The sequence below is a fragment of the Poromitra crassiceps genome (assembly GCF_964638095.1).
Source record: "Poromitra crassiceps genome assembly, chromosome: 29".
Taxonomy (NCBI): domain Eukaryota; kingdom Metazoa; phylum Chordata; class Actinopteri; order Beryciformes; family Melamphaidae; genus Poromitra; species Poromitra crassiceps.
In genome coordinates, this window is record NC_139641.1 from 11815181 (window position 1) to 11837725 (window position 22545).

At 44.8% G+C, this 22545-nt stretch overlaps 1 protein-coding gene across 1 annotated transcript in view; it reads left to right on the forward strand.

Annotated features, from left to right (window-relative positions):
* Nucleotides 1–20771: 20771 nt before the first annotated feature.
* rspo1 (R-spondin 1) overlaps nt 20772–22545 on the forward strand; it is a gene marked incomplete at both ends in the record, with an annotated part of 35248 nt that continues 33474 nt past the window's right edge. The window contains one exon of the mRNA XM_083662837.1: nt 20772–20868. Within this exon, the coding sequence (XP_083518963.1) occupies nt 20772–20868 (97 nt within the window). The remainder of the gene's footprint in view (nt 20869–22545) is intronic.

Here is a 22545-nt window from a genome sequence, read left to right on the forward strand (position 1 = left end):
TTGACCACCAAAATCTAATCAGTTCATCCTTGAGTCCAAGTAGACGTTAGAGCCAAATTTGAAGAAATTCTCTCAAGGCGTTCCTGAGATAATCGGGTTAACCAGCATAGAACAGATGGACGTGACGACCTTGAACTGTGACCTTTGGCCACGGCACGGTGGCTCAGTGGTTAGCACGGCGTGTCTCACAGCAAGAAGGTCCCAGGTTCCTCCCAGGTCCTTTCTGTGTGGAGTTTGCATGTTCTCCCCATGTTCGTGAGGGTTTCCTCCGGCTGCTCCAGTTTCCTCCCACCATCAAAGACATGGTTAGGGTTAATACTCCTGCCAGTGTGTGTGAGGCACTAGCAATTCTAACTAGAGTTCCAAGGGACAGCAGTTGAAAATGTGCCATCTGGCTAACCCTAACCCTAAATAAATACAATAAATCTAATCAGTTCATTTTTTTGTCCAAGTCGACATTTGAGCCAAATTTGAAGAAATTCCCTCAAGGCATTCTTGAGATATCGGGTTAACGAGCATAGAACAGATGGACATGAGGTCACAGTGACCTTGAACTTTGACCCTTGACCATCAAAATTGAATCAGTTCATCCATTGAGTCCAAATTGATGTTTGGGCCAAATTTGAAGAAATTCCCTCAAGGCATTCCTGAGATATTGTGTTAACAAGCATGGGACGTACTATGGACAACCCAAAAACATAATAATCGCCTCTGGCCACGTCTTGCGCCGGCGGGGGCATAACAATCCCAATTGGAGTGTCCCTGTTACGATATTAGGATATTTTTGTATTTTCGACCTGAAGCTATTCAGGCTAGTTTCCTCATTACACAGTTTTAGTTTCCTAAGAATACATGGTAGAATGGTAGAAAGCAACAAGACAGATCGAGACAGAAGACCTTGCTGAAGTCCAGAGCCTTCTGTTTGTGAGAATCTGTTTCAGCCAAGATAAGATCACCTCGAGATTGTCAGTATTTCTGAAGCAATTTGATATGCTATATGAAATATGAAAAACACAGCCCCCTTTTGTTTAAAAGAGACTGGATGAACTCATATTTTTTCCATCTTGGTTCTAAAGGATTTGAACATTCACAAGCCCATTCAATTTGTGTGTGTGTGTGTGTGTGTGTGTGTGTGTGTGTGTGTGTGTGTATGTGTGTGTGTGTGTGTGTGTGTGTGTGTGTGTGTGTGTGTGTGTCTGTGTGCGTGTGTGTGTCTGTGTGTGTGTGTTGTCAGCACTGTTAATGTTTGCGATGTCTAATAGGAAATCCAAACCTGTCATGTAGGCGACAAGAAGCTGCAGTCTATGTGGTTTAAATGATGAACATTAGAAATGTTTTAATTGGTTTTACAATCAACCCTTTCTGATTTCTGATTTTTTTGGGGGAAGATTGGTATTATTTTCTTTTTCGCGTGATAGATTTGAAGAACGCCTCACATATTTTATTCGGACGTTCACACAGTTCTGAACAGTCCAACGTTGGAGTCATAAACCTATCATTATAGGCATCGTGAATCCCCAGGTCCCTCGTTAAACTGGCTGCTCTGCAGGCTACCCTGGGGCTATTACATTGCCCTTAACTACCCTTGGCGTATAGACTATGACAGAAATTATGACCTCAATAAAGTCTATTTTGTGATATTTGCATGCATAAGCATCTTATATCTGTCGCAAAAAAAATACTGTCTGGTTCAGTTTGGTGCAGCTGATGTCACATGACTTCAAAGTGCTTTGGGAGTCACGTGACTTCAAAGTGCTTTGGGAGTCCTGCGGTCCAGCTGATGATGTCACATGACTTCAAAGTGCTTTGGGAGTCCTGTGACCCAGCTGATGATGTCACGTGACTTCAAAGTGCTTTGGGAGTCCTGTGACCCAGCTGATGATGTCACATGACTTCAAAGTGCTTTGGGAGTCCTGTGACCCAGCTGATGATGTCACATGACTTCAAAGTGCTTTGGGAGTCCTGACCCAGCTGATGATGTCACATGACTTCAAAGTGCTTTGGGAGTCCTGTGACCCAGCTGATGATGTCACATGACTTCAAAGTGCTTTGGGAGTCCTGTGACCCAGCTGATGATGTCACATGACTTCAAAGTGCTTTGGGAGTCCTGTGACCCAGCTGATGATGTCACATGACTTCAAAGTGCTTTGGGAGTCCTGACCCAGCTGATGATGTCACATGACTTCAAAGTGCTTTGGGAGTCCTGACCCAGCTGATGATGTCACATGACTTCAAAGTGCTTTGGGAGTCCTGTGACCCAGCTGATGATGTCACATGACTTCAAAGTGCTTTGGGAGTCCTGTGACCCAGCTGATGATGTCACATGACTTCAAAGTGCTTTGGGAGTCCTGTGACCCAGCTGATGATGTCACGTGACTTCAAAGTGCTTTGGGAGTCCTGGTCCAGCTGATGAAGTCACGTGACTTCAAAGTGCTTTGGGAGTCCTGGCCCAGCTGATGATGTCACATGACTTCAAAGTGCTTTGGGAGTCCTGGCCCAGCTGATGATGTCACGTGACTTCAAAGTGCTTTGGGAGTCCTGTGACCCAGCTGATGATGTCACATGACTTCAAAGTGCTTTGGGAGTCCTGACCCAGCTGATGATGTCACGTGACTTCAAAGTGCTTTGGGAGTCCTGACCCAGCTGATAATGTCACGTGACTTCAAAGTGCTTTGGGACTCCTGACCCAGCTGATGATGTCACGTGACTTCAAAGTGCTTTGGGACTCCTGACCCAGCTGATGATGTCACGTGACTTCAAAGTGCTTTGGGAGTCCTGGCCCAGCTGATGATGTCACATGACTTCAAAGTGCTTTGGGAATCCTGTGACCCAGCTGATGATGTCACCTGACTTCAAAGTGCTTTGGGACTCCTGACTCAGCTGATTATGTCACATGACTTCAAAGTGCTTTGGGAGTCCTGACCCAGCTGATGATGTCACGTGACTTCAAAGTGCTTTGGGAGTCCTGACCCAGCTGATGATGTCACATGACTTCAAAGTGCTTTGGGAGTCCTGACCCAGCTGATGATGTCACGTGACTTCAAAGTGCTTTGGGAGTCCTGACCCAGCTGATGATGTCACGTGACTTCAAAGTGCTTTCGGAGTCCTGACCCAGCTGATGATGTCACGTGACTTCAAAGTGCTTTGGGACTCCTGACCCAGCTGATGATGTCACGTGACTTCAAAGTGCTTTGGGACTCCTGACCCAGCTGATGATGTCACGTGACTTCAAAGTGCTTTGGGACTCCTGACCCAGCTGATGATGTCACGTGACTTCAAAGTGCTTTGGGAGTCCTGACCCAGCTGATGATGTCACATGACTTCAAAGTGCTTTGGGAGTCCTGACCCAGCTGATGATGTCACGTGACTTCAAAGTGCTTTGGGAGTCCTGACCCAGCTGATGATGTCACGTGACTTCAAAGTGCTTTGGGAGTCCTGACCCAGCTGATGATGTCACGTGACTTCAAAGTGCTTTGGGAGTCCTGACCCAGCTGATGATGTCACATGACTTCAAAGTGCTTTGGGAGTCCTGACCCAGCTGATGATGTCACATGACTTCAAAGTGCTTTGGGAGTCCTGACCCAGCTGATGATGTCACATGACTTCAAAGTGCTTTGGGAGTCCTGTGACCCAGCTGATGATGTCACGTGACTTCAAAGTGCTTTGGGGGTCCTGACCCAGCTGATGATGTCACGTGACTTCAAAGTGCTTTGGGACTCCTGACTCAGCTGATGATGTCACATGACTTCAAAGTGCTTTGGGACTCCTGACTCAGCTGATGATGTCACGTGACTTCAAAGTGCTTTGGGAGTCCTGGTCCAGCTGATGATGTCACATGACTTCAAAGTGCTTTGGGAGTCCTGACCCAGCTGATGATGTCACATGACTTCAAAGTGCTTTGGGAGTCCTGACCCAGCTGATGATGTCACGTGACTTCAAAGTGCTTTGGGAGTCCTGACCCAGCTGATGATGTCACATGACTTCAAAGTGCTTTGGGAGTCCTGACCCAGCTGATGATGTCACGTGACTTCAAAGTGCTTTGGGAGTCCTGACCCAGCTGATGATGTCACATGACTTCAAAGTGCTTTGGGAGTCCTGTGACCCAGCTGATGATGTCACATGACTTCAAAGTGCTTTGGGAGTCCTGACCCAGCTGATGATGTCACATGACTTCAAAGTGCTTTGGGAGTCCTGACCCAGCTGATGATGTCACGTGACTTCAAAGTGCTTTGGGACTCCTGACCCAGCTGATGATGTCACGTGACTTCAAAGTGCTTTGGGAGTCCTGGCCCAGCTGATGATGTCACGTGACTTCAAAGTGCTTTGGGAGTCCTGACCCAGCTGATGATGTCACATGACTTCAAAGTGCTTTGGGAGTCCTGACCCAGCTGATGATGTCACATGACTTCAAAGTGCTTTGGGACTCCTGACCCAGCTGATGATGTCACATGACTTCAAAGTGCTTTGGGAGTCCTGACCCAGCTGATGATGTCACATGACTTCAAAGTGCTTTGGGAGTCCTGTGACCCAGCTGATGATGTCACGTGACTTCAAAGTGCTTTGGGAGTCCTGTGACCCAGCTGGCCAAATCCCAAAATGGTGAAGTGCTACTTGTCATCTAGCTTCCCATCTTAAAACACCAGCGTTATAACTTTTCACGTGTGGTATAACATTCCTCACATTGCTCTAGGCAGCAGAGATCCCCAGTAGAGTCTGTGTGTGCAGTCGTCCGTTTTTAACATTCAAACAAAAACACTGTGGTATGCATAACTTGGAGATGGATGTCCAGGTTTGAATGTTCTGATTTCTGGAATCTGCTGGAGCAAAAGACAGAAATGCCTGCTGCTACTAATGAACTGCACAAGTTCCACAACTTTCTTCAAACATACTTGTATGTAGGCTACTGTAGATTGAGACTATTGAGACTTTTTCTCATGAACTAGCGAAATACCCATACAGTGTATTGAGTGCTCCGGCGCAGCCATTGCGCACGATCGTATGTTCGGCCATTAATCTGTGCAGCCGTAGCAAATTCAGACGTTAATCGGCCATAATTACCTAATCAAAAAAATCCTGCTCCATTAGGTCACCCGCAGGGGTGCTCTTTATAACACTTCCCAAAATATTCAGCATAAAAGGGCATAGCTGTGGCGAAACAATTTCTGCTCACGCGCTCACTCACTCACTCACTCACTCACTCACTCACTCACTCACTCACTCACTCACTGACTCACTCACTCACTCACTCACTCACTCACTCACTCACTCAGTCAGTCAGTCAGTCAGTCAGTCAGTCAGTCAGTCACTCTCTCTCTCACACACACAGACACACAGACACACAGACACACACACACACACACACACACACACACACACACACACACACAGACTTTGCATTCCTGTTATAAGGATGTATATGATTGAACAAATTATCCCAGTGTTGGAGAACACTGGAGGCTATAAAAGCTTCTTAGTTGCTGATGTTAAAGCTAGTTGGCCTGGGGGGGCGTTCGGGTAGTGCAGCGGATTCCCTGCCTATACCAAACATGAGGGTTGCAGGTTCGAGCCCCCGTGTTACCTCTGGCTTGGTTTGACATCCATACAGGCACAATTGTGCGGTATATGTGCCACCCGTGACTGCGGGTGGCACATAGCGCCTCCTCTGGTCGGTCGGGGCGCCTGTTCGGGGTGACTGGGGGGGAATAGCGTGATCCTCCCATACGCTACTCCCTCCTGGTGAAATTCCTCCCTCCTCGCTGTCAGGTGAAAAGAAGCGGCTGGTGACTGCACATGTATCAGAGGAAGCATATGTGCAGTAGTCTATCCCCATGGGTTGGCAGAGTAGGAGTAACGAACAGGATCGTGGGAATTGGCAAAGTACAATTGGGGAGAAAAAAAACAGATAGTTGGGCTGGGTTGCTCTATGGAGAAGGGGCAAAGTTTTTTAAACTTTTCATAATGAATAGCCAAATAGAATCAAGCTTTTTAACCTATTTTTGGAGTAACCTGATCACTTTTTCATATCAAATTAGCATAATTCAATAACATGAAACAACAACAAAGATGACCCTATTAAACTTTTTCTTTTTCCTTTGATTGCAAAGTAGAAGGTAGAGAACATACTGTACATGCTGACCAAAAACAGTTAAAATACTTAGTTTAAACGGTAACAATAATCTAGCCAGGATTTTTTTTGCCCCAAATTATCAACAAATAAGTAAAGCATAAATCACCCTAAAACAGTTTGCACAGTTTAACTCACTTAATTCACACGCAAACTAACAGTGAGTTTCTGTCATGACAGACATCAAATCCCTCACTCGTATACTGTTTTGATTGTGGCTGTTATTTATTTCTTTGGCAATTAGACTGAAAATAAAAAATAATTACAGGCAGCAGTTGAACTTAATTCACGTTGTAAATCCTTCAGGGATAAGTGTAGCTGAATGTGGATGGTGTTTATTCAGTAGTCTTTCTCATCATAGCAGCACTGATAAATGTCACACTCTCACACATTTTTACAAGAAATGTTGGTCTGTGCGATCTCCAAGAATTGTTGTTTATGGCCCCCTGTTGGACCATAATGATATTTAATACATCAGTGCAGCAGTCCTCGACGAATGAACTGATTATATGAACTGATAGCTTAACGCTAAAATGGACAAAACAGACCCCCAGTTTTGTTATTATGCCCAGAGGGGTCGTGCTGTGTTTTACTCTTTAATAATTTGCGTGACTTCACGAGAAACAGATGTAAATTGGAATGTGCATTATGTCGATTTCAAAGCCCCAAAATCCACTGAAAATATCCATAGATGGAAAATGTCCCATATAGTTTTTCTCTTTTTTCTTTTTAGCCCTATGTTCCAAGAAGCCAGAGCAAACATAGGTTCATCTGGCAGAAACCTAAGTGAGCTCAAAGTTAAAACAGCGAGAAATGTCAGATTGTAGGCTACTGAATATAATTATGCATTGCATATTCATATCGGTCGGCGGTCCCCAAATCACAGGTAAAGTTGAGAGCTCATTATTGAGTGTGCCTGGAGTGTCATTCATTCAAGCACTTTAAAACCATCCACTTGTTAAAAAATTAATAAACATTTTAACCCAGCTGTGTGTGTGTGTGTGTGTGTGTGTGTGTGTGTGTGTGTGTGTGTGTGTGTGTGTGTGTGTGTGTGTATGTGTGTGTGCGTGCGTGCGTGCGTGCGTGTGTGTGTGTGTGTGTGCGTGCGTGTGTGTGTGTAATATCAGGGTTATTCTTTGCCATGTTTATATGGCATAAGTTTAACTCCTCTGCTTCTATTCACATGTAGGCTACTGTAGCCTATTGTATTTTATATTTTTTTATTTGTTCTAATAATATCTTTATTTCTTTGTCTGCTGTGTAACATTTTGTGCTGCTGCATTCTTGGCCAGAGAAAAATACAGATCTGTATTTTTTATTTTTTAAATCCCAGAAATGCAATAAATCTGGGTCCAGCTCTTATTGCCAACTTCTTGGTAAGAGAATGCTACCCAGGCTGTTTAAAATAATGACTTTGGGACCTGTATGATAATAATAATAATAACAATAATAATAATAATAATAATAATAATAATAATAATAATAATAGTAATAATAATAACAACAACAACAACAACAACAACAACAATAAATGGATGGCTTAATGCTGTTGGGGTGGAATTGAGATATTATTCATCAGTTTTAAAAGTGGCTTTACTTTGTAAAGAGAAAACGTTTCCTTGTGTGGGTTTTTCCTCACATAATGAATCAGTCTAAGGACGAGGTAACATCATGGCGAAAGTTGATTAGGGCCAGATGTCGGTTCTCATATGATGTCTATACGAGGGATAAGCCCAGCTGCAGCATTTTGGTAAACATTAAACCACGTCACTGGGTGGCAACGGCAATGGAACCCTATATGGAGCCCAAGTGGCGCAAGGCGTGAGTGTCTGCTCTTAACCGGCTTGACTCTGTTTACATTTTAAAAACTGCGACAGTTCTGCAGCCAGAGGCGGAACTCGCCATCTTCGGCTGCTCGGAGTCCTCTCTGAACTTCCCTGCAGCTGTGCAGCAATCTCTGACACTGGGGACGACTGTCGCCAAAAGACTCATCATCCTGAAGGAATGGAAGTCCTCCTCTTCACCTTCTTTTCAAGTATGGCTGATGGACATGGTTTGTGTTATACAGATGGAGAGACTCAGGTTCCTGAGAACCAACTCGCTTAGAAAGTTCTTCACTATTTGGGAGCCGTTTCTGGGCTACTTTGACGAGGTTAAAAATTATCAGTGAGCAGTGACTAAGGTTGGGGGTGATGGACAGCTTGCCCGCTCTGTTTCATGTGGAGCCCTTTGGTGGGGTCCTATGCGTAATATCCCTCACAAGCACATAAGCACCTTTTGTGGCTGGTAGCACCACGTTAATGATGCCAAATGTCATTGATGTATGTGTTTTATTTTATTTTTATTTTCCTGTGTCTGAGGCTGTTTGTCTTGTTCGTTTATTGTTCTATTAAAAAAAAAAAAAAATGCGACAGTTCGCACAATTTAACACGACATGCGTCCATGCATACATCAAACTCGTGCTATTTCTGCTCTCACTCAGAATGTCAAAATATAAGCGATGTGATGTATAGTTTTTGAGATATTAACATTTGTTTGACACAACTCATACTATTAACTGCTGGCTAACTGCCCAAGTCTCGCAGGAAGCATGGAGCCAGTTTCGGCTCTCCCCAGATCGGCAGAGGGTGGAGCAGCAACCAGGATAAATAAATTAAATTAGCACTAATGGGGGATAAAATGGGATAAAAAATCGGGGGAAATATATATAAAAAACCCCAAAAACAAACACCCCCCCTCCCTCCCCCTCCATTTGGGGGGTGTAAAAGAGCGACACGTCCAAATCCAGCGCAGGTTTTTCATCTCTCAGGCCAGGGAGACGTGGAGGGGCTGGAGAGGGGTGGGGCCACAGCCTAAATGTAATGCCCGCTGACAGCTCAGGGGGCTTGGATGCAAACATCACAGCTTCGTGGCTACACTTGCCTGAGTGAGTTGGATGTAGGTCGACGCTCCAAAGTGGATTTATGTGGAAAATGCGATAGGGCGACGTGCAAGAGAAGAAGGGGGAAAAAATCAGACTAGCAAATTTCATCGGAATATACATAATATAGCCTATATATTTTTTAATTATCATCATTATTATTTGAACAGATTATTTTGAATCCATCCATGCTGCCCGCACCGTCGTTTGCGCATCCTCTGACGTTAGGTAGCCTATTAGCCTACGCGTCTGTTTTGACACTGACCAATTCTGAATGTGAAAGAAATGAAATCATTTGTCTTTTTCAACGGTGATAGAGAGAAGTCGTGTCTTTTCCAGCGCACATGGAGGTATCCTGTAGGAGGAGTCCTTTGTAGCCAAACAACTAACGGATTTTGCCGTATAAAAACGGATATTGAGCAGGGAGCGCTCACTGGAACGCAGCACTGCCCGGGGACCTCGGCGCACAGGTGGGTTCACCATTTCACCTTTTCTATTGAATTCCTTAACTGAAGATTTATGAACCTGATAAAACTCTTTTATTATCTGGAGTGGCTTATGCGACTTCTGTTTAAATTTCCAACTTGGTATTTATTTACTTTGTTTTACACTGTGTGCAGCTTGAACACTATTCATTTCAAAGTGAGTTATTGCAAGCTTTACGCAAATATTTCATTTATTTCTTAACAATACACTAATATTATTGTGTTACTTAGCCTACTCACTTTTACATTTGACTATAGAATTAGCCAATCAATTAACTTGTCATGCCAGTGAACTGGTTCACAGTCGACATCTTATTTCTTTCTATAGATGAGCATTTTCCTGTTTAGGGTGGAGGGAGGGTTGAAACTTCAGCAGCAGCCATCTATCTATCATGGGCGCTGATGTAACTTTCTGCTGACTTAATTTTCCAAACATCCATATCCAATATTTACACAAGTGAGTGCAAAGAGAATGTATTAATTGTGGCAGTCATGTTTTGTGTGTATATAGGAATAGTTTGATAGGTCATTATAATGGTGCTGAGCTTTAGAATGGGGATATAGTTGCTCTTTTTTCACCACTTTGCTATCTATCTATCTATCTATCTATCTATCTATATATCTATCTATCTATCTATCCATCCATCTATCTATCTATCACACACAAGGAGTGACATTATGCTACATGTTGACCTTTGACTCCAGTTTCAAATTGACGGGCAGTCAGAGGCCAGAGGAAAACAACCGGAGAATGACATGATGAGAAATAGAGAGATATGCTGCTGTTATACTCAGCTCCCCCCTATAACGAATTTGTGTTGATTGGTCGGGTTTAGCAATGAGGAGTGACGATTGGTTAAGGTTATATAGGGTAAAATATCAGGCCAAGCAGCCAATCACTGCGGAGGAAAGGTATCTGACAGTAACATTCACAGCTGTCAGGATGCGTTCCTCCTGGGGATGAATGGGGGCCTGAGGGGGGGGGAACAGATCTCCACGGGGGGGGGAGACAGTTTGATGTAACACCGAGCTCGAGGTCAGGAGATCTGCACTAGATCCTCCTTGTCTCCCTGCAGAGCGGTGCATGTTAGCAGCTGTAAGCCTGCTTTAGTGCGTGAGGCTCCGCTGAGCTGTACAGGATCAACCCTGTGACCGCTGGAACATCTAGTGCAGGCTCCAGTCTTAGTGGTGGTGGTGGTGGGGGGGGGGGAACTGGGGAGAAGCCAACTGATGCTCTCCTGGCAGCCATCAGCGCTTCTTCATCTGTAGCACATTTGACCCAACTCTCACCGCTCTCCCTCTTGAAGCAGCACAGGAAGCCCATTAGGGGGGGATGGCTGTGGCTTCTGTAGGGGGGCTCCTCCGACTGGACCAGGTGTTTCTACACCACACATCTGGTGCAGACAGGCAGCTAGGCCAGGTGGGACCGGCTACTTGCTGTCTCTGCTGGCTTAGATTAGAAGGTGTTGATGAGATGGGAAGGCTTGTGAAAAGAGGGGCCAAGTGTGTCCGTAAGAGTGATCGGGCTATTTTTCCTGATGATATCCTCCTTCACCACCTCTCCCTTTCTGATCTTCCTCTCTAACAGCTCCTCTGTTTCTTTTCCACCGTCTCTCTCTCTCTCTCTGTGCGGGTCGGGTCGGGCCAGTCCCGCCACAGCTTATGACTGGGCTGATAACAGGCCAAACATGGCTAGTTGCTACTACAGTATGCCTGGGTAAAACTCACATAGCAACTCCCGTAGCTTTGCTCTCTGCGCAGTTGGACAGCAGCAATATCAGCAGAGGGAAATGTGGACCACTTTTGCTGTCACAGTAATGTCATTACAAAAACAAGATGGCGCGGAGGATAGCGTGGGCCCGACATTTGGGTTATTTCTTACGTGAGGAAGAAGACAAGCGCGTTGTGCGGACATACAGTAGTACATTTAAGATGATATGTTGAAATTCTGTGCCTGTTTGATCATTGCCTGTGTTATAAGCCAACTAGAGCTGCGATGATTCATCGATTAGTCGATCGACAGAAAAATAATCGTCAACTATTTTGATAATCGATTAATCGTTTTGAGTAATTTTTGTCATCTTGGGGCTTTGGGAAACACACTGATCGACATTTTTTCACCATTTTGTGACATTTTATATAGACCAAGCAACTCATTGATTAATCGAGAAAAGAATCGACAGATTAATCAATAATTAAAATAATCCTTAGTCGCAGCCCTAAAGATCTGAACCTTCTCAGACTTGTCGCTCAACTGCCACAGCCACTGTTACCTTCCTCGCATTAAGTGTGTGTGCTGCCTTGAGCCACAGATAGTGAGGAGGACCTTCTGGCATGGAAGCACAACTAACGGACATGATGATGTGTTCACTTCAGGGGCGTCACGCAAGCCAACAATCTGAGGGGGCGAACCCACATTTTTTGGGGGGGGTTTGGAAGCCAGATTTAGAGGAATATCTCATTTTAAATTAACAGACTGAGCAGGTGTAACCATAAGGCTATTTTCCAAACTGCTCTCAGCCTCCTGGAAAGATCCATAATCACCAGACTAAGTACATTGCCACTGCCCAGGCTCAATGGACTTGACAAAAAAGGGAGACCACACGTTTCAAAGCAATGTAACACAATGTTTATTTTGGCTGGTATTGCCTTTTCAGAAGGTAGAAATCTTTCCTCTAGAGCAGGGGTTCCCAACCTTTTTTGTGCCAAGGACCGGTAGATACATGGGGAAAAAAACGTGGACCGGTTGTCAATTTTAATGGTTTTAGTTATATATTTACTCACCAGGTGGCGACAAAGGGTAAATAACAGCCTTTTGTGTTGTACTGTATGTAGCCTATACAGTATTTATGTTTTTGTTTTAACTACAAACATAAATAAACGTCAACTTGAAACTATGTTTCAACTACCACACACAGCCTATAATATTATAGCCTATGTTTATTAAAAAAAATAAAAATAAAAAAAATCTCTCAAAAATCTGAGGGGGCAATCGCCCCCTCAGTTACAATGGGCATGACGCTTCACTTTATTATTATACTTTTTGTTTGTGTCCCCCCCCCCCCCCCCCCCCCCCCCCCACTAAAATCTGTATCAAGAAGCCAGTGGGTTCATGGCGAGGGTAGAAAGTTCACGGGCAGGTTGCGTTTCGTAACTCTGCGCTCCTCTTGAGTTGTGGCACCTTCTCAGGTTCAAAACGAAATTCCCTGTGTGGGCTCTCCCTTTCAGGTACCTGCATAATTGATAGATCAAACTTAGGACTTACAAAGCCGGGCAATCTAATCTCCTGACTATTTGATGAGTGGGGCCCAGTTTCATTTGGTCGGCGCTGAATGGAGCTGACGGTGAGGAAAGGGACACAGGGCATGTGCCAGTTTAACACACGAGGGGGGGCCGAGACAGAGCGCTTTCAAAAACATACGCAGGTGCCACCACAGTAGCTCCATAGTGGCTTTGTGAGGTGGAGGCCTCTGTGACGTGGTGTCGCGTGTTGGAAAAGATCTTGATAGCGATGCACGATATATATCCGCAATGAGATCGGTATCAGCCGATGTTAGGCATTTCCAAAAATATATCAGTTAAGGGCGCCTGTTCGGAGGGAGGGGAACTCGTAGCGTGATCCTCCCACGTGCTATGTCCTACCGGTGAAGCTTCCCCTGTCGGGTGAAAAGAAGCGGCTGGCTAACTGCCCCATGTCTCGGAGGAAGCGTGGAGCCAGTTTTCGGCTCTCCCCCAGATCGGCAGAGGGTGGAGCAGCAACCAGGATAAATAAATTAAAATGAGCACTAATGGGAGATAAAAATGGGCTAAAAAATCGGGGGGGGAAATATATATATTTAAGCAATATAGCATGAGAGCTAGTGTGTTGTGGCAAATATATCCCGCTGATCAGTTGTTATCCCACGAGGCCGTGGGATGGTATTCTGATAGAGTCAGTTGAAACACTACTGTAAGGCGGGACCTCTAGCAAGAAGATAGACGTGCGGGTGATTTGATTCGATCGTTCTGAAGACTGAAGTTGACATTGGCCAATCCTGGCGCTTGCTGAGAAGCTGAGAGCTTTCTGGAAAGCCTGACACGCAGCTCGAGCGCAGCGCTGCATTCTCAGCGCTTGCTGAGAAGCTGAGTGCTTTCTGCAAAGCCCGACACCAACTGACGTTACGGGGTTAAATGCGGGGTTAAATGCTGGGTTAACAGCCTTTTTTTTGCAAAGAAGACATTAGCCCGCATCTATTCTTGTACAAAACATAATTTTCTGCAAAGTATTAGTAAAGTTATAAGCGAAGATCGATTCACAAGGATCTGACAGCTGTCTCCGCCATTTGTTTTTTTCTAGGTAACCAAAGGCTTTTAGTAAGAGAGTTGCCAATAACCCATGGCCATGGGTTATTGGAGTGGGTTATTGGATTTATACAATGGCTGTGAACCAATCAGATTGCTTGATTTGAGAGAGCCGTTTTATAAATATCGGTATTGGTCCAATCACGATTAAAATAACAGCTCAACAGTTAAAATATCGGTTGTCGTATCAGCCAATATTTTCATATTACGGTGAATCTATGATTTATGGGCTTTTCCGAATGTTTTGGAAATAACGGAAGACATGGCTTTTTCATATTCACCACAGTGTTGACATGGGTTTTTCAGTAATCACAACATTTGATTATCATAGAAACGTTTTTATACAGGTCATATCAGCATCGGTAAATATCGTATCAGCCATAACAGCAATGTTAATATCGGTTATCGGTATCGGCCAAAATGATTATATATATATCGGTGTGTCCCTACAGGAGTTCTTTCAATGCCTTATAATCAGTGTTGGGCAAGTTACTTTCAAAATGTAATATACTACCTATTACTAGTTACTTTCATTTGAAAGTAATAAGTTACTTTACAATATTGCTGTCTGTGTAGAGTAACTTGTTACTTATTACACTTCTTTTGCATTACTTTTACCAAAACAACAGCAGCAGCAGAATGACATCGCCTCCCCAGGACCATCCCGAAAAAATGATTTCAACCGCCTTGAAGTCAGTGTAAACAATCCAAAATTCTAAATTTTATTCTTTTCCTTTGTTATTGTCATCTGTAGTGGTTATTTGCATAAAAACACACAATTTGATTAGGAAATTATTGTGTCTTTTTTTAAATATGTGCTTTGCTTTTTCAAATGTAACTCAATTTGTAACTTGAGTTACTTGACAAAGTAACTGGTATAATATTACTGAAATCCTATAAGTAATAAGTTATATTACCGAGTTACTGCTAAAAGTAATATATTACATGTAATATGTTACTTTTGTAATGAGAGACCCCCAACACTGGTTATCTGCGTGCTGTGTGAGGATATGGATGGGCCTGAGGTGGGCTTTTGCCAGGTGTGGGGGAGTGCTGGCTTATGAGAGAGGTTCTGACACATATCTTGACTTACTCAGCGCCGGTTCTGGTTCTGTTTCCGACTGAGCCGGAGCCATCGCGTGTCCCGCGTTGTCCAAGCATCACTCTCTCTCTCGAGTAACAAACAGGTGTTGCAGAACACTGGCAGAACCGCTCTGCGGTTCTGGCTCTTTTCCTGTAAATATGGGCTTTAGCCGAGAGGTGCCGATGAAATTCGGACTCATTAAGCATCGCAAAGCAAATAAACTTCCCGTTTAGGGGAAAAGAGTCGGGAGGTGTTTCCCAGTTAGGAGATCAGGCTGCGTCGTTGGCCGGTGTGTCTTCTTCTACTGAGATCCAGGACATAGCATAGCAGAGTGGTGATCATCTCAAACAAAGCTGTAGGACGTGTAAGGCTAATGCAGTGAAAGATGTGGTGAAATGTCACGTGGAAGTCTTCAGGAAATGGGATGCCTGCGAGTGTGTGTGTGTGTGTGTGTGTGTGTGTGTGTGTGTGTGTGTGTGTGTGTGTGTGTGTGTGTGTGTGTGTGTGTGTGTGTGTGTGTGTGTGTGTGTGTGTGTGTGTTTGTGTGTGAGTGAGATGGGGACTTGGACTTGGGACTTGGACTTGAGTCGCACTTAAGTCTCACTCACAGTGACTTGAGACTCGTCCTCAAAGACTTGAGACTTGACTTGGACTTGAGTTTTGGGACATGTGAACCATCTTTATTTTTTATTTAATTTTTTTGGTGCATTAACATTAAGGAAATCTATACTGATGTCATCCAATCAATGCTGATACTGTATTCTAATAGATAAAGGAGTGAGGATAATACAGTACATGCTTTGAATTCCTTAGTTTTAGCTGCAGTGTTCTAAGCAGACCAGATGGCATGCAGCAGATGATAGAACGCTCATCCATAAGAGACTTGAGACTTGACTTGACTTGGACTTAAAGACTTGAGACTTGACTTGGACTTGCCCCTCAAAGACTTGAGACTTGACTTGACTTGGACTTAAAGACTTGAGACTTGACTTGGACTTGCCCCTCAAAGACTTGAGACTTGACTTAGCCTTCCAAAAAATGACTTGTGAGCATCTCTGGCAGAGATGTTCACAAGTCATTTTTTCCAAGTCCAAGTCAAGTCTCAAGTCTTTGAGCTCAAGTCCAAGTCAAGTCTCAAGTCTTTAAGTCCAAGTCAAGTCTCAAGTCTCTTATGGATGAGCGTTCTATCATCTGCTGCATGCCATCTGGGGTGCTTAGAACACTGCATATAGCTAAAACTAAGGAATTAAAAGCATGTACTGTATTCTCCTCACTCCTTTATTAACATAGAGTATCAGCATTGATTAATTGACATTCTTATTAGTAGACATTTCCTTAATGTTAATGCAACCAAAAAAATAGAATTAAAAATAAAGATTGAACCTCAAGTCGAAGTCAAGTCTCAAGTCTTTGAGGACGAGTCTCAAGTCAAGTCTCAAGTCACTGTGGTGTGTGAGACTTAAGTGCGACTCAAGTCCAAGTCTCAAGTCCAAGTCCCCATCTCTGGTGTGTTTGTGTGTGTGTGTGTGTGTGTGTGTGTGTGTGTGTGTGTGTGTGTGTGTGTGTGTGTGTGTGTGTGTGTGTGTGTGTGTGTGTGTGTGTGTGTGTGTGTGTGTGTGTGTGTGTGTGTGTGTGTGTGCCACCTTCTTGACTCCTTCCGACAGGCTACAGCAGATGCTCTCAGTCACCAGTCAGCAGCTCCTCAGGGAGATATTCTGTCTGCTCCTTTTCGGGGTTAATAGACCGGAGCCATGTAATTAAATAGCGCCCTGGCTCACATTAATAATGTTTCCCAATAAAAAGATATTTGTGTACACAGACCAACCCCCCCCCACCCCATCCTCCCCATTCAGTACATTTGTTGCGTCTCACAAAAGAGAGGGGTTTTGATTGTTATTGGGACTAGAAATCAATCTGGATTTGTTTTTCTAGTCTTTAACAGTGTTGGGCAAGTTACTTTCAAAATGTAATATACTACATATTACTAGTTACTTTCATTTGAAAGTAATATGTTACTTTACAATATTACTTTCTGTGTAGAGTAACTCGTTACTTATTACACTGCTTTTGCATTACTTTCACCAAAATGACTGCAGTAGCAGAATGACATCGCCGCCCCGGGACCATCCCGAAAAATAATTTCAACCACCTTGAAGTCAGTGTAAACAATCCAAAATTCAAAATGTTATCCTTTTCCCTTGTTATTGTCATCTGTAGTGGTTATTTGCATAAGAACACACAATTTGATTAGGGAATTATTGTATCTTTATTTAAATAATGTGCTTTGATTAAAAAAAAGTAACTCAATTTGTAACTTGAGTTACTTGACAAAGTAACTGGTATAATATTACTGAAATCCTATAAGTAATAAGTTATATTACTGAGTTATTGCTAAAAGTAATATATTACATGTAATATGTTACTTTTGTAATGAGTTACTACCCCCAACACTGGTCTTTAATGATACATAAATATCATTGTCAAACATATAGTTCATTTCTGGCACGCAGTGTAGTCCTCCGCTTCTCAAAATAGATTGAGATTTAGGTTGAACAATTTTGGTAGTGTCAGAAGAGCATGGTGGAAACCCCAAACAATGTTGCCCTTTGGATTCCTACTCGAACGAGGAACATAACGTTGCTTGTTGGAAAGTTGAGATGTATCAAATGACGTTGTTCCTTAACGTGCTTCAGAGCCACAGACCCGACTCGGCGGCCAAATATGGTCCCGTTTTTCTTTATTGAGCTGTGAGGATCGGACCTCCCATTGTTCAGATCCCTAACTTGTTCTGTCTGTTCCTCTTCACACAAGAGCTGTAAAATACAGGCCCGCTTGACACTATCTGAAAACGATCTCGGCACCGAAAGACAACGTCTTTTCCGTCCAAGTGTGTTTCGCATTTGACTGGAGAGAGAGAGTTGGCTCCAGTGCGTTTTCATCGCCTTCACTTTCACTGCATACGAAACGAATCAAACTGCTTAATTCATGAACCCGAGACCCAAAATACAGCTCGGAGAGTTGGGACCCCAAAAGTATTTGTGGCTTTCTTGTTTCCCTGTAGCCGTGACTGATGTTTTGAATGAAGCGGGCCAGAACCCTTCAGAACCAAGAGAGGTTGCTGATGTTTTAGAATTAAACGTCCGCTGTCGGTGGCGTCCCGGTGACTCAGTTTGGACCGCGTTAACCGCCACGTCCCGGGTTCGAATTCGGCTCATGGCCCTTTGGTCGCATCTCCTTCTCGCTCGCCAACCCATCGTTCATATAGCCTGGATATTATGTTGAGTTCATTGTAGAGATGTTCCGTTGACATTTTTTCCTTCCCAGTACCGATTCCGATTCCGAAACCGCAACTTGCATACCGTCTGATCCAGAGTACTGATGCGATACTATAGTGCATTAAAAACAAATCTGGATTCGATTCCCACCTGGGACGCTGTGAACGCTGAAGGAATGCGTGCCCGTCCGCATGTCCTCGAGTGCCCGCCGCCCGGGTGGGGTCGTCAAAAGGGCCTTTCTGTGTGGAGTTTGCATGTTCTCCCCGTGCCTCCCGGGGGTTTCCTTCATATAGGAACCCCCTTCACCAAAACATGCAATATCCTGGTTGCTGATGTGGTTCCTCCTCTGGTCGTTAGGGGCGCCTGTTCGGAGGGAGGGGAACTCGTTGGAATAGCGTGATCCTCCCACGTGCTATGTCCTACCGGTGAAGCTTCCCCTGTCAGGTGAAAAGAAGCGGCTGGCTAACTGCCCATGTCTCGGAGGAAGCATGGAGCCAGTTTCGGCTCTCCCCAGATCGGCAGAGGGTGGAGCAGCAACCAGGATAAAAATAAATAAATAAAAAAGGCACTAATGGGGGATAAAAATGGGATAAAAAAAAAAAAAAAAAAAAAAAACATCTATGTATTATATATATTTTTAACAGCTGTATAAATACTACTAACCCTTTGTGGATGTGATATGATTGCCTGCTATCACTGTTGTATGGTCCGGCTCAGGCTAAACCCTTTGATTCCGGGAAAGCGGCCATTTTATTATCAGAGTGAAACTACTTTTTCCGGGGCTAATAAACAACGTTGGTATTAGATCTGTGCGTAGACTCATGCACGCGCCCGATCCCCAATCAATCAAGCATTTGATGCAGTCTCTGAGGTATTTCCCATACCGCTATCGCTAACAGAACATCTTTAGTTCATTGCAGAGAAACAGAACTGATTGTTTTATGAAAATGAAAATGGCTGCGTTTCCCAACAAAGAAGCTTCTTAAGGAGTTAAGAAGCTTCTTAAGGAGTTAATAAGGAGTTAAGAAGTGTTTCCCAAACGCCTTCTTAACAGCCTTCTTAACATCGCTAAAGAAGGCTCTTAAGAAGGGTTCTGTGAAAGGTGCTATATAAATCCACAACATTCTTATTATAAAAGGAATCCATTTTGATTAGAGGAATATAGCCTACGGTAAAACATTTAAAACACAAGTAACCATATTACATAGATTTTCAAGTGTTCCCCAATTTTAAACACTAAAAGGTGCATGAAAGAAAGGAAAAAGGGAAAAACACAACAGTGGACTATATTATTAACTCCTTTTGCCTGACACGGCTGAATCTGCGAGTGTTTCGTCGTTAAGAAGGTGTTAAGAATGCCCCAGACCCTTCTTACAAAACCTTCTTAACGAAAGATCATCTTCGGCTAAGAAGCAATCGGGAAAAGCTTCGTTGGCTTCTTACGGGAGCCTTAAGAAGGGTTGAAGAAGCTTCTTAGCGCTAAGAAGCTTTTGGGAAACGCAGCCAATCTCAGTAAGTGTTGACAACACATTGATATTATCTCGTTAGCGTTCGTCCGCTTTTGCCATCAGTTTCTACCAAGATGTGCGTATCCTTTTTGCGATGCTAACTTAACGACATCATGTTTGAGAGTTCATGTCACCTAATTGATCTCACCCTCCTCCCTCCCACCCCCAACATCCCCTTGTCCCAAACCTCTCCCTCTCCCCCATCCCCTGTCCATCTCCTATCCACCAGCAGGTCCTGGCACAGGCTGACGTGTCGTCACGCATAGGAGCCGGAGAACCTGTCTGCGTCTACTAGCCCTCCCCTCCCTCTCTCCTGTAGCATCTCTATTAAGAAGACATATGCTCCAGGGCTGGGACGCTCCACTCACTCACACCGAGCTCCGCCTGGCTCTCCTCCAACCACACCAGGCTCCCCGCGTTCCCTGCCCGGCCCGCCTCGAGCTTCATGGGTTGAACTCGACCAGAAGAAGTTACGCTGCACTCTCTCCTCCTCTCCTGTTGTTTCCCCCTCTCCTCTCCTCAAGTTCTCCTCCTCCTCTTCACGGAACCCCACCTCTCCACCTCCTCCATCCCCACACACTACTACGACTACCATCAGCGCCATGGCTCGTTTCGCCCCGGGCTCGTTTGGACCCGTAGCCGCGGCGTCGCCCTCCGACACGCAGAGTCGCAGACGCAGCAGCCAGTAGAGAGAGAGAGAGAGAGAGAGAGAGAGAGCAGCAGTGAGGGAGAGAGAGAGAGAGAGAGAAAGAGAGAGAGAGAGAGAGAGGAGGGGGGAGGTAAAAAAAGGGAAGGAGATACTGAGGCAGCAGTATCAGCGGGCGAGCGACAGAGAGGAGGGATCGTCCATCCCAGCAGCAGCAGCGGAGGGATCCACCTGTCCACAGAGCGGAAGGAGGCCCCCCCCCCGGGGGCCTGACCCGTCTGGCTGCACCCCCCCCCCCCCCGTTCCCCTCCCCCAGGGGGCGCTGATCCGTCTGGCTGCAGCGGGGGGACCCCCCCGCGTGGCCGCCGGGCAGGCAGCAGCAGGGACTATGCAGCTGGGACTGCTGGCGCTGGCAATGGTCTTCCTCAGCTCCATGGGTCACGGCGACGTTCTCAAGCTCTCCAGGGCGAGGAGGCAGAGACGGAGTGAGTGTTCCCCCGCACATTTCTTCTTTCGGTTTCTCTCCCTCTCTCCCTCTCTCCCCCTAACCCAGCCTCCTGCTTCTCCTGCGCTGGTGGAACGTCTCGTAAACATTTAGCAGCAAGCCGGCGTAAAGATAACATTTTGTTTATTTCCTCATCGTTCTTAGATTTGTTTCGCACAAGGAGGGTTACGCTTGGTTCACTTGACTTGTCTTTCTTCCTTTTTTGTGGTTGTGTGTGATTGTGCCTCCTCTCTCAGTTGATGCTAAGTTTTTATGGCGGATTAAGAATGTTTATAGGAGGGATTTCCAGGGATTCGCCTGCATCCGGCTCTGCGGCCGGGCGCGCGGCGTAACGAGTGCCTGACGGTCCTCCTGCATGCCGTCTGTGTTTGTTTTAAGCGTTCGTCTGACCGCGGCGCGCGCACCCGCGGAGACGACAGCGTTTGCGCTCGGTACACCTCTTGGCCCTCGGAGCTGGGGGTGAATCTCAGTGCCGGTGTTACGGTCGGCTTTGAGATAAGTCCTTCTCTCCCCCACCACACGAGGTGCTTTCAGGCAATGCCAGCCTCAGCCCCCTACCTCTGTGTGTGCACCACAATCCTTATGAAATCAGGACAGGACACAACAACAACAGATGTTGTGCAAACCGCACGGTGGGGAAGGGAGAACTGTTGTTTTTGTCATATAAGTATAATAACATTCTTATATACTCAGATTACATTTCACAGAGATGCTGGATGTGTGCCTTAAAGAGACACTCCGCCGATTTTCACTGATGATTTATTTTGCACATAATCTCACACATATCTGAAAATTGTAAACAGTCTTGCAGGCATTCATTTAGTTTGACAGATATTGAGAGTTCATTTGAGTGAAGTTGTGGACCAGTGATGCCATTCATGCACAAATTACATCACTGGTCCACAACTTAACTCAAATCAACTCTCAATAACTGTCAAACTAAATTAATGGCTGCAAAACTGTTTATAATTTTCTGATATACTACTGATTTTGTAATGATACAAAGCTGGTTGAAAATAGGTGGAGTGTTCCTTTAATGCAGTGGCTCTCTAACTGTTTCACGTCAAGGACCCCTAACTGACACAAATAAGACCACAGACCCCCATTTGATAAGATTTTGTCCCAGGGTCCCCCATCTGATACGGTTTTTACTTTTACAGAAAGTGTATGAAATCCATGACCAAAATAGTCATACATTCTGTCATTGTGTTACTATGGATGGAATTATAGTGAAAATAAAAGGATCCCCCTTTTTGCTGGGGACCCCCTGTAACCCCCTCAAGGACCCCTGGGGGTCCCCGGACCCCACTTTGAGAACCACTGCCTTAATGCTTTGTTGTGGTTTGTCTATCTATAGTGCCATTATAGAGAGGGCAGAAGCATTTGGGTCATGAGCGCCCTCTAGAGCGTTGGCAGATAGCTTCAGGCATCCCCCCCCCCCAGATATAGACGGGATCTGGAGTGAACACCAATTTGAAATGAAGGACGGTCTAGATATCATCAAATTCCATGTTTCCTTCAATCATCCTTCCCGGGTTGGAAAATAGCTTTAGAGCAGATTTGCCCCGACAATGGAGAGGGTTGTTTTTGTCCCTGTGGATTTTGTGTCTGTCTTTCTCTAGTCTGAGAATGAATTCGATGGAATGCGGAGATCAAG